The sequence below is a fragment of the Medicago sativa genome, chromosome 7 (genome assembly GCF_051527215.1).
Source record: "Medicago sativa cultivar Bolivia chromosome 7, Bolivia_mono, whole genome shotgun sequence".
NCBI classification, from domain to species: domain Eukaryota; kingdom Viridiplantae; phylum Streptophyta; class Magnoliopsida; order Fabales; family Fabaceae; genus Medicago; species Medicago sativa.
This window is the reverse complement of record NC_140755.1, coordinates 51,542,568-51,555,428: the sequence shown is the minus strand read 5'-3', so window position 1 is coordinate 51,555,428 and position 12,861 is coordinate 51,542,568. Positions and strand designations below refer to the sequence as shown.

General features: G+C 33.7%; 1 protein-coding gene and 1 pseudogene across 1 annotated transcript; one reads left to right on the top strand and one right to left on the bottom strand.

Annotated features, from left to right (window-relative positions):
- The window catches only part of LOC146906582 (uncharacterized), a 41,466-nt pseudogene extending 36,843 nt beyond the window's left edge, over positions 1–4,623 (top strand).
- Positions 4,624–6,238: 1,615 nt separating this feature from the next.
- On the bottom strand, positions 6,239–7,782 carry LOC146906581 (Integrase-type DNA-binding superfamily protein). Its single transcript, XM_085724609.1, has one exon. It carries the CDS (start codon positions 7,571–7,573, stop codon positions 6,851–6,853), a length of 723 nt encoding a protein of 240 aa, XP_085580735.1. The 5' UTR covers positions 7,574–7,782; the 3' UTR covers positions 6,239–6,850.
- Positions 7,783–12,861: the final 5,079 nt, after the last annotated feature.

The window sequence follows — 12,861 nt, the reverse complement described above, 5'->3', positions numbered from 1 at the left end:
AAGCACCAATTTAATGTGCATACTGGTTCTTTGGTGGCATCTCCTTTTTTTTTGGTCAGGTAGCCTAGTGTTCGGAGCTCACATATTTTTAATGTGGAGAAGTGGGGTGTCCGGGGTTCGAACCCTGGCCCCTGCATATATTATGCATTTGTCCCTATCATGAATGACACAGCCCCAAAACAACATTCAACGCAGAAGGGAAGTTCTTGAAATTAAAAAGAAATCTCACTCTATTTTTGGTGCTGTTTTTCTTCCAAAATCTAAGGTAGCATCCTCATCATATGGGAGAGCAACTGTTCACCGAGTGAGGTACTAGAGACTCTGACGCCAAAGTTGGTTATGTGTGTCATTCCTTAATCAGCTAATTTTAGCTCCAACAAGTCCATCAAAAGTTACACCTAACGTGATCCTCACATTGATAACACAATTTAAATTTGCATCTTTATACAATATGAGTTGTATCATTATCAATAAGATTATTAACTTTCGTAGCTACGCTATGATTATATATACTCTGCTTTCTTTATCACCGGATCGTATACAGTATTCAATAGAACATGTGACCTATGATTCTTAATTCCTCTCATGGCATTATTTTCCTTTGGATTACATAAACTACAGCGATTAACCTTTTGTCAATTAGCCTACTTGTTTTTATTTACATAAAATTTTGTGGGGAAAAGCTGGCAATAATCATTTTACTTTGAATACTTGGTCGATAGTGACATATAATAGAAATTGGCCAATTACAAAGTAAATCGTGTTCAATTATTAATTAGTGTCAAGAAAATATAGTTATTTGATTGTGATATATCCCCTTTCTGTTTTTGTTTTTCATTCTTTGTCTGTGACGTCATTCAGCACTTTAATTTTTTCAATAATTCTAGTAGGAAAAAGAAGATTTCTTTGTTTTTTTTATGGATTTTTTTATGTCTCGTTTTTTCAACATCTAATATTGTAGTGCAAAATATCTACCTATTTGTTAATGATTCTTCTATATGAGGAGGAGAAGATGAAATTCTAGTTAGAAATGCTGCATTTTTCAAAAGAATGACAACAATTCTTTTTGACATTTTCATTATTTCAAAAAATGCGCACACTTTTTTAAGTCTATCATGGAATCTTTAAGTTTAATGTATGTATCGGGTTAGTCCTTTAAGTTATTTTAGTCTTAAATTTGTCCTTTATGTTAGTAAAAGTTTGCACTCAGTCTGTATGTGTATGTCTATTGTTAAGTTGACATGTCTATGTCTAAATTCACCGCTTTCAATACCCAGGTTTATATGTGTATTATCTAGTCTTAGTTTAAACAAATTTGATCGATTACTTGAGTTTTAATGTTGTTGATGAAATACTTGTATGTAAAATTATGATTGAATTGAAAAACAATAAGAAATAGTCGTGTAAATCCTTTTTAACAAAATTGGAAGAAAAAAAGGAGCAATTTGTTACACATATTATTTTAATGACCAAGTTATTCACTTTTAATGACATAAAAGACAATTTGAAAATTAAAAAACTAAAAGGATTATTCTGATATAAATGCTAAATTTAAAAAATACCAAGATGTATTTGGCCATAAAAGTAACATAAACTTTAGAAATGAAATTAGAAAGTATTTCGACAAAGTATTTTAGAATACATCTTGGTATTTTTTAAATTTAGCATTTAAAAAGTGTGAGTTTCTTATTGATAAAAAAGTGTGTTAAGTAACATAAAAGTGTGTTAATTAGAAACTAAAAGTGTGTTAATTTTAGAATTAAGAGCATATTTTATGTATGGTTATTTTTGGATATCCCAATTGCTTTCTAACGACTTGTTAGATGTAAAGTATCATCAACTTGTAAACGATATTATTCTCTATGAAAGGAAAACATGACCGCTCACAATTAGTCCACCCAACATGACTGGGAGGAGAATCGAACTCGAGACTTGAGGAGGAGCACACTCTCAGATCCGAAGCTAATACTATCAGGCCAACCCAAGTGGGTTCATGACCGCTCACTTTTAGTTGTATCTTCTGTCTCAATTACATTTTTTATTTCTAAAATACTCAAATTTAATACCTTATTTAAGATATCGAAATCCTTTACGATAATGATTGTTTCATTAGCCTTAGTTACTTGTGTAATTCATACATACAAAAAAAATATTGATTTCTGTCTACAAGTCATAGCTCAACCGACAAAAATTTCGAAGAAAATTGTTAGACCGAATGTTGTGATTGAGATTCGAGTCTCGACTCTTTGATTTGTGTGTGAGTTTCACTCTTGCCATTTTGTCTCTGACCAATAAAAACATATCGATTCCTAATCAATTGCTTAAAGAAAATTGCTGTTGACACATTGGAGAAGGCTGTGGCACACATGTAAAATACGTTTTTGCCCCCTCGGCAGTTAACTGCCGAGGAATTCAAAATCCGGCTGCAGTTAACTGCCGAGGAATTCCTCGGTAGTTAACTGCCGAGGAAAACTGTTTCATCAGATGAAACAGTCACCTGCTCCCCCTACACACTATTTTCATCATCTTCCATAAAATTTCATTCAATCCACCCAAATCCAACATTTTTTTGGAATCACATCTTGCTCAAAAATGATTCAAGCATCAAGCATAGGATGTATCAACACACTTTTGACGTAAAAAAACAGGTATTGAGCATTTTAATCGGTTTATTTTTTTATTATGCAATGGGTTTCTACGTCAGTTACGTAGAACCCTGTTAAGGGGAATCTCGGTAGCTTACTGCCGAGGAAAACCTCGGTAGTTTAGTACCGAGGAAAACCTCGGTAGTTAAGTACCGAGTATTACATAGGCAAAAATTTTGGAGGGAAAAAATGGCAGCTACTGCCATTTTTTCAAATTTTGTTTTTCTTTGTTTTTTTTTTGTTTTTTTTGTTTTAGTTCATTATGGCATTGATGTTTATGCATTAGTTAGTTGTTAATTCATATTTATGTGTTGTTTAATTATAGTAATGACCGAGAACGCGAAAGATGTTTCGGGAGAGACAAAACGTAATTTTGTCCAAATTTCCGGAGATGTCAAGCCGCCTAAGGTTGAAGTCAAACCAAACATTGATGGAGCTTCCATCCATGTTGAAGCTTCTAAATATGTTAGCCCCGGTGTCGTCCCACTTCAAGCCCACGAAGTGGACACGGCTAGGTTTTTTTCTAACGACATTAAGTTTCAAGATAGAGAAGAATTGCTTGGGTGGGTACGTTGTCAAGCAAATAAGGCGGGATTTACAATTGTTCCACAAAGATCAAGCTTGATCCATCCAATATTGCGCCTAGTGTGTGAAAGGAGTGGAGCTCACAAAGTGCCTAAAAAAAAACCAAAGCATGCGACAATGGGCTCAAGAAAATGCGGGTGCTTACCATGTGCATGCGAAATTGCAACTAAACTCCTTGAAGAAAAGCCAATTTTATTGGATGAGATACACCACCATTGGCAAAGGTTACGCATGGGAGAAGAAAGTAATGAACTTGGTTTTTCGGTGGATGATGAGTTGAAGGGTATTGTAGAACGTCTCAAGAAACTCCCTTTCCAAATGAAGCTTGAAGTCAAGGAGGCTTTGTGGCAATTGGCATTTCCTGAAACCACCATGATGTCTCCACCACCACAAAAAGCAACAACCAAGGGAGCCAAGAAAAAAGTGGACATTGCGAGGTCTAAAGGAAGAATTACATCCACTAGCCGGATCCCTTCTTCTTGGGAGGTTGTTGATTCCCAAAATCCGGATAGTCAACCGTCACCATCACCAACAACATCATCATATAAAAGGAAAAAAGGTGCTCGTCTTGGTAAAGCACCAATTTCCCCACTTCCACCACCTTCTCGGTATCCAAAGCCTAAGGCTATCCCGGTTATGAGGCCTATTGATTATATGCCACGCTTCATGCTTCCATTTATTGAAAAAGTGGTGGATGTTATTGGCGATGGACATTGTGGATTCCGGGCTATAGCCGAGTTCATGGGCTTAACCGAACAAAATCATCTCATGATTCGTACACATCTTATTCAAGAATTAAAAGATCATAGAGATGATTATGTTGAAGTATTTGCGGGTGAGGATCGTTATAACTACATTTTAAATGGCTTACATCCTCCCGCAAATACAAAAAGTTGTGCACATCTTGTTGATAAGTGGTTGACTTTTACGGACATGGGGCACATTGTTGCTAATTATTACAAAAGGTGTGTGGTTGTGTTGACAAATCTTGAACTTGGTAACTCGGAATCTTTTTTTCCACTAAGAGGGCCACCACCGCCGGGTAAGCAAAAAACTCCCATCATGTGCCTTGGGGTAATTCCTAATCACTTTGTGCTTATTTACTTGAGGAATGGTTGTCCACTACCTCCATCATCTACGGAGTGGCACAATCACAAGAAACAAGATGCGGTGACTTGGGAAGATGAGTATTTGGATCAACATGAGTTGTTCCGAAAGCTCATGGCTATTGAAAGTGGAAACAAACCGCCAAAACCACAAAAGGAATCAAACAAAGCGACGCCTATTTTGTTGGACACTCCCGAAAAACCAAAGCAACAATTTGAAGTTATTGCGGAAGATGAGGAAGATTTTATGTCACTTGATCTTCTCCAATCCCTTGGCAATTAACTAGGGATTTTTTTGTCGGTGTTAGTCCTTTTTTTTGGTAGAAATTACACCGACGTATATTTTGGGGTCAAAATTGTAATGCCAATTTTTTGTGGCCAATATATAAGTAACATTATGTAAATGATATTGATATATATGATAATATGACTTTTATTGACTTGAAACTAGTGCAATACTTATTTATAGCTTATTAATGTTTACGCATTTGATTTATTCGTTATTACATTCCATTTAATTTTGTTCTAATCTATGATTATTTTGTTAAAGCTTTTGTCAAGTGAAACATGTCAGAGGTTGCAAGAATTGAAGGTCGTGTTAGGTATTGCGCGTTTAAAAAGACGGTTAAGGTTATGATAACACCGACGGACTCTATTGATGATTTGAAGACACAACTTAACACTTATTTTGAGCATCTTGGTGAAAATCAATATACACGTCACTTGTCCGCTCTAATGCCAATGATAGACCTAGGAGAAGATAGAGATGAATTCGCATGGAAAACGGCAAGCTATATGCCTTGGCTTATTAAAGACGATAGCGACGTCGGATTTATGTTTAGGAATATGGTGGAAAATAATGTATTATATATATATGTTCGTTCCATATGCAATTGTAATGAATGTAAGTAGGGATTTAATTTAATGATGTGTAATGATGTGTAATGACTTGTAATGTGTTGTTTGATTATGGACACTATGTTCCGTTTTGTTGAATTTCAAACTTTTGTGTGGTTTGAACCAAATGTCGGTTTGATTTAATTATGGACATATGTAAAAGATATTGTATTTTTCTTGTTTATGACCGAGTTTCATTGTTGTATAATTTGAATTGCATATGGAAATGCTCTGGTAAAATTACAGGTAAAAACTGGCTGAAAAATGGCTTGGAAATGCTTAGCATTAATGCAGAACCTGCTGTCTGCATAAATGCTTTCCTCGGCAGTTAACTACCGAGGAATTCCTCGGCAGTTAACTGCAGCCGAATTTTGAATTCCTCGGCAGTTAACTGCCGAGGGGGCAAAAGCGTATTTTACATGTGTGCCACAGCCTTCTCCAATGTGTCAACAGCAATTTTCTTGCTTAAAAGATCTGAAGGGTTTGCCACTCAGATAAATTTCTTTCTCAAGATGCATGTTGTCGACTACTTTGGATACCTACATGCATGTGCGTGTAATTAGAAACCGAGAATCAAATAAAAAAATTTCATACACTTAATTATGAAGCAAAAAGAGAAAATAAATTGTATTCCATCAAGGTTCTTCTGGATGCTTGTTTATTTTATCATCCAATTGATAAAAAAATATATTAATAAATGATGCAATATAGTCTCACCGGTATCTTTCCAACATAAAGATAAACAAAAAGAGAAAGATTTGAGGGTTTCCTTGCTTTACAGTCAACTGCATTAAACCTTCATCAATATGTTGAGAACAAAATCATTAAAGCATAATGTTCTTTACTTCTTTTAAGACAAGATCTTTTCCTAAAATAAATAAATAATTAAGCAATCAAAGTGAGAAAATAATTGAAGGGTATATGATGCTCACAAATCTAGTAAAAAACCATTCTCAGTAAATATAATAAAATAATATCAAATTTCAATCATATGCACACATAAAGTTCATAAAAGATGCTTCTTTATTATTTTGTACATTGCCATACATTTTTGTAATATTTTTTATCTATATCTATTTTAGTCTAAGCATTACTAAACTAAAGTAGACAAAATAGCTATAGACAACAACCATTTACATATTCAAGTTCAAACATTTCCTCAAGTGACATTCACCAACCTCATAGCTAGGTAGTGATTACATAGGAGACAAATTTAAATCAATTTTATTTCCTTTTTTTCTTATTTCGCATTTTATTTTTTTGAATGTGAACAATAGCTATAGCTAGTAGCAAGGTTTTAAATCACAGTCGTGGCTTCATCACAATCAACACACTTTTAACATAATCTTCTCAACAAACATTTTTTAATTGGTTGAAATTCAAATGAGTCACACTAAATCATGTAGACGGCACATAATTTAGTGAAATTCATTTGAATTTCAGTCAATTAGAGAATGCACGTTGAGACGAGTGTGTCAGAGAGTATCTTGTTAGCATAATTCTACGAACAATTGAGGTCAAATGCAGATGATGCAAATCAATTTGAGGTCGAGTTGGAGCCTACAGTTACAAAAAGCTCGATGTCGCAGCCCAGATAGCAGTCGATCAAAGATGACGCTAGTAATACTCCCATGACGAAAGTTGCTCCTCGAGGCGAAGTCCACTATCAACAGCACATAAATGCCAAGAAGAAGAATAAGAAAGAATTCCATTTTTTCCATCAGGAAAAAGATCTGGCAGATCAAAGAGTGTGTCATCAATATCATCATTAGTAGTAGCAGTAGTAGATGGAGAACTTGAATTAGACTCTTGAACATTATCAATGGAAGAAAGAGTTGAAAATGAAACTTGATCTTGATCTTGGTTTTGTTGTTGGTCATTTTCACCTTGGCAACATTCCTTAATCTCCTCAAACACAATGGCTGCTGCTTTTGCAGCTGCAACTTGAATGTCCTTAGGTGATGTGGTTGAAGGCCTTGGAAGATTTTGAGCCAAATTAGGGAAATTGAGGTAAGCTGAATGACCCTTTATGGCTAAAGCAGCTACATCATGAGCTCTAGCTGCCATTTCAGCTGTAGGGTATGTTCCAAGCCATATTCTTGACTTCTTTCTTGGCTCACGGATTTCAGATACCCATTTTCCCCATGCTCTCATTCTTACACCTCTATATGTAGGGTGTTTTGTGTCATTTTCATTTCTCTCTCTTTTCTTGGATTTTTTATTTCCATTTTGAGGACTATTTTTGGTTACTTGATTGGTGGATGAATTTGAATTTGAGTTAGAAGATGTTGGTGTTGATGATGATGTGCTAAAGAAGTTTTCATTAGCATCATTTTCCATGTTGATATGTTTTTTCCTAAGTTAGGGGGTTATGATTAGATTTAGAGAGGTGTATAGAGAGGAAGAATGAGTGTGGAAGGTGCATAAAAATAGAGTGATGTGTTTGTATTTTATGATTCTCTAAAAAAATAAATTGGATTTATATAAAGAAGAAAGGAAAAGAATAAAGAAAAGAAAAAGAAACAAAAGCAAAAAAATTAAGGGAATATAAAACATGGGCTCCAGAAGGTAACAATTCAGCTACTTTGTTTCCCATGTTGAAATTGAGGTGCATTGCCTTTAGATTTAGATGTACTATATAAAAGATAAATGGATGCCAATGCTTTTTATTTTTTGAGGTCTCTTGTCAATATACGTATTCCCTCTGTTTCACATGATAGTCCTACTTTTTAGGGACTAAATTCTTTTACACACATTATTTTTTTGAGAGGAATGGACACATTAATTGATGTTCACCAATAATTTGAGATCGATCGACCCACATTACATTTTTTTTAGGGTTAATTAAGAAATGGTCCCTATAAATATTTAGAATTTTGTTTTTAGTCCCTACAAAATAAAATCACACTTTTTAGTCCCTATAAAAATTTTCCATCAACATTTTTAGTCCCTATAAAATTTTCCATCAGCATTTTTAGTCCCTAAAATGTTTAAGGAAAATGTCACGGGAATTAAAAAGTGTGATTTTATTTTGTAGGGACTAAAAACAAAACTGTGAATATTTATAAGGTCTAAAAACTTAATTAACCCTTTTTTTATGCCCTAAAAACAACCTTTTATATAAAAATAGGATAAAAATGCGTACAATACATTAATTGGTGGAGTCCTAAACCCTGTATATACGTGAACTTTAATGTACCACACTACTCTTTTTTTATCTTCAAATTATCTTCGATGAAAATTTGAGAATGGACAACAAAGATCAATAAATGCAGCATTTATTAACCGATGTAATCCAAAGATACTACTCTGTAGAGCAGCTTGTCCTTAGTTAGGTGTTCCTTTGTGGTTTTATTTAAGATATATCTACATAAACAGATATGCAAAAGTGCAAGCAACGTCAAATTAAATTACATAAATACATTTTTGAAACAAAAAAACAAGAGAAATGATATTTGTACAACCATTTTTTGACAACTTTTGTGACAAATTTCTCTCTCATACTCACATTATGTTTTTACTTTCTTTCTATATTGCTTTGGATTTTGTGTCAATACTTCTTTTTCTTTATAAAATTATAGTTGTCCAAAAAGTTGTCAATCAAATGACTGTTCAAATAACACAACTCAAAAACAAAGAAGAAAGTTAACAAAAGAAAAAGATAAATGATATTTGTACAACCATTTTGTGCCAAGTTTTAAACAACTTTCTCTCTCATACTCACATTGTGTTCTTATTCTCTCTCTTCATTTTTGTCATTCTATTGTTTTTGAACAATAAAAAGAGAGAAAATTGTCATAAAATATATGTACAAATATCATTACTCAGAGAAAAAACATGTCATTCTAAAAAAGGCTCATTAGTACTGGGTTGAGTGACATATATTTAATTAATATTTCTCTTATTTTGTGGTTTGATTTAGTTCAATTGATAAAATAAAAATAAAAAATTGAACCGAACCGAATAGTTAAGTCAAAAAATAATTTGAATACATTCAAACAAAACATATTTTTTTTGCGGATTTAAATTTAGATTGATTCGATTTACAATTTTCTATTGGATCAGTTTAATTTTGAACAACACCGGCTATACCTTTACCTACCTAACCATGATTTTCACATGAAATTCCCCACAATAATAATCCTTCTAATTTTGACCATCGATTCTTTTTGGGTGGCTAGTTGGGTCCATTTTGATAGCAGATCCTAAATACATTTAATATATACAGGCCTTTTCTTTATTATTCTTGGCCATGTGTTATAAGCTTTAAATTAAGTTTGCATAATATAAAATGTCAGTGCCACCTGAAATTTAAGATTTTTATATCATGTGCTTCTTGTTCTGTCCTCTTCCACCTGACTCAATTTTATGAGGTAACCTAATCACAATTATTTTAAGGCTGTTTGAGAGTTTATGAGCGAAGGTCTTGTAGAAAGTGGAAGAAGTGAAAGGTCTTGGAAGGAAAGGATTTTTTTTTGAAGGAAATTGGAAGGAAAGGATTTTGTAGAGTTTACTTTTGTATATAATACAAAATTTACCTATTTGAAAGGAACTTTAAAATTGTATTTTAATTTTTTTTAGGCAAAATAGAAAATGTAATAAATAAAAAGAAACAAATATAAAGACCGGGGACATTAGACCTGACCCATGAATAACCAAAATGAAAATACGAAGATAAAACAGTTCAAGAGGATCAACTCTAATCCATCCTAACAAAAATACACTGTGATAAAACAACAATCATAAAATGCTCTTTCGAGCAAAACAACGCATATGAACTCAGATCGAGGGATGAGTCCAATATGTCAACAACCATACCCTTTCGGGTTAAGTGAACTAGACCCTTTCGGGTTAAACGAACCAGACCCTTTTGGGTTTTAGAATCACAACCACTACATGTTTGAACCACTGCAAAATGAGTCTAAGTCTGAAGCCACCTTAATCTCTGATCCGAACAACACACGCACACAAAACGAAAACCAATTAAAAGACCACAAACAAGCCGACTCTACAATAAACAGGAACATGCACAAACCAGACGACGTTGGCTCACAAAAAATCCCCAACCACCAACGGAAACCTGCAGAACACAAACACAACAAATCTTGCAAACCGAAAGTACAAATCCAAACCATCGGAATCACCCTGATTTGGACATAGAAGAGCGGTCGCAAAACAGAAGCAGAAGGAACACATGATGCTGGAGGAAGAAGAGAAAGAAAGACCACTAAAGGGGTGGAGAGGTGAAGCGGAGGAAACAGATTCTCATCGCTGCACCATCGGTGAAATTCTACATCTTGAAAAAAGGATTTGGATTTGGGAGAGACGCTACAAGGCGGTGGAAGGGAGTCGGTTGTAGAGAGAAGGGAGAGGTTTTGTCAAGTATATTTTAAAATTGTATTGTAGAAGGCGCGTATCCCTTCATATAATTATCTGGGAGTTCACTCTTGTATTTTTAAATTGTATTGTAGAAGAATTTTGAAATGTTTTAGAGAGTTGTGATAAATTCTTAAATCTAATCTATGTTATAAAACTATAAAAGTTAACCCAAGAACACTTAGATGAGATGACACGAGTCTCTTCTAACTTAACCAAGGTCCTGGTTGCGAATCCAGTATTGAACATGCATCAGTGCTAAAACTCTACAAAAAACATTAAAATACTATTAAAAATTAATAATATATTAATTACCAATCTCCATCTATCATTCTCTACAAAAATATGATTTGAAATAAAGTGTAAATTTTTTCTATATTTTTCTCTCCTCTCTTCCTCTCCAAACTTCCGAACCGAGCCAAAGTATATTTGGATAGAGAGTAATGGAGGGGGATGGGATGATTTTTTTTTTTTTTTGTAAATAAAATATTTAAGGTTAAATTACATAAGAGGTCCTTTAAGTTATTTAATTGTAATGAATTAGTCTTTGAAGTTTTTTTTTACCACTTAGGAGTCAGGTCCTTTAAGTTATTTGATCGTAACAAATTGTTCCTTTACGTTTTTTTTTTCATACCGATTGTTACAAGTAAATAACTTAAAGAATATCCGGGTAATTTAGCCAATATATAATGTTACAATGAAATATTTTTAAAAACAAATTATGTGTGATTGAAGTATTACATCATCATTATCACGTTGTTCTTTATTTTATTTTTAAAAAAAATATCAAATATATTTTTAAATATACACTTAGGCTTCAAAATCCCTCCAACACTCACTTCCCAATCATACTCCAAGAATTTTCCCAACGAAGGATCAATAACACATTTTTCTCCGTCTTGTACGAGAGTTTATTTTTCTCCAAGATATTTTAACCTTCCTATATAGAGAAACACAAAAAGTAATACAAAAGAGTTTTGGATGGCTTTCCCTAATTTTCCAAATTATTTTCTTTTTATTATAATTAAAAATAAAAAATATTAATCATAAGCATTCTTCACTCTCTTATATTTATTTATATTTCAAGATATTAAGTTGCAAAATTTTTCTTCCTCTCTCCGAAAGCCCTCTTGACTCTCAAACAATATCTTAGGCAATTAACTATCCACGAGGAGATTTGAATGGTCTCTTAGGATTAGTTACACATTCTCTAATACTTTTTTTTTGGTTACACACATTCTCTAATACTCAAATCAAATATGTTTAGTTTCATTGATTGAAATTCAAAGTCTCATTATTTTGAGAATTTGACCCCAAAATCACAAGTTCAATATAAATTTAATGAACCTCATGAATTTCAACTAGTAAAAGAAATGTAGCGTCCAAAGAGTAGATAGTATTTTTCGTATTTGTTAGGTTTTTTTTTTTTTTTTTTTAACAAGCAAAAGTAAAATATAAACACTAACAGAGTAGTCTCATTATCACAAGGCATAACAAAATGGCCACTAAAATTTACAATCAGTCCATCAAAAATGACACAAAACGATTAGCCGATGCCCAAACAGGTTAACGAGCTCGATCACCACCTCTAAACACCATAAACAAAATTGACATTCTTAGCTTTCAGCCACCAAAAGAAATAAAACTTTACTTTATCCAGCAACTGAGGTATGAAATTTTATGTATTCTTAAATAATCTACTATTACGTTCATTCCACACAACCCATACACAAAGGAGCCATATAAGCTGTAAGAAAGAACGCCGAGCTTTGCAACCACATGTAGAATAAATAAACTGAATGAAGTGATCTGAAATAACTTGAGGGTCCATCCCTGAGAAACCAATCCAGGACCGTACTAACGACCAAAAAGAAGCGAAGGTGATGCAAGATAAAATTATGTGTTGGGCGGCCTCCACATGTCCACGACCGGACACACAAAAGCGAGCTTCTGAAGAGATGACACCTTGAGTCGCCAAATTTGATTTTGTTGGAAATCTATCAGGAAGCAACCTCCACACAAAGATTGAGACCTTCAGAGAAACATGTTTGTGCCAAATTAAATTCGCAGCTGATTCCACATGAAGAGACTCTTGAGAAGTTAACATCTGATATACACCTCGAACTGAATAACCCTCCTGAAGGGTCATGATGCCACCGCCACTGATCGGAACAATTAGTCTGTAAAGAAACATCATAAAGTAATGTCCTACACTCCTCTATTAACTCTTCCTCCCATGCCCACAACCGTGT

Coding starts and splice junctions, on each gene's coding strand:
- LOC146906581 (XM_085724609.1), bottom strand. CDS start 7,573: ATGGAAAATGATGCTAATGAAAACTTCTTTAGCACATCATCATCAACA.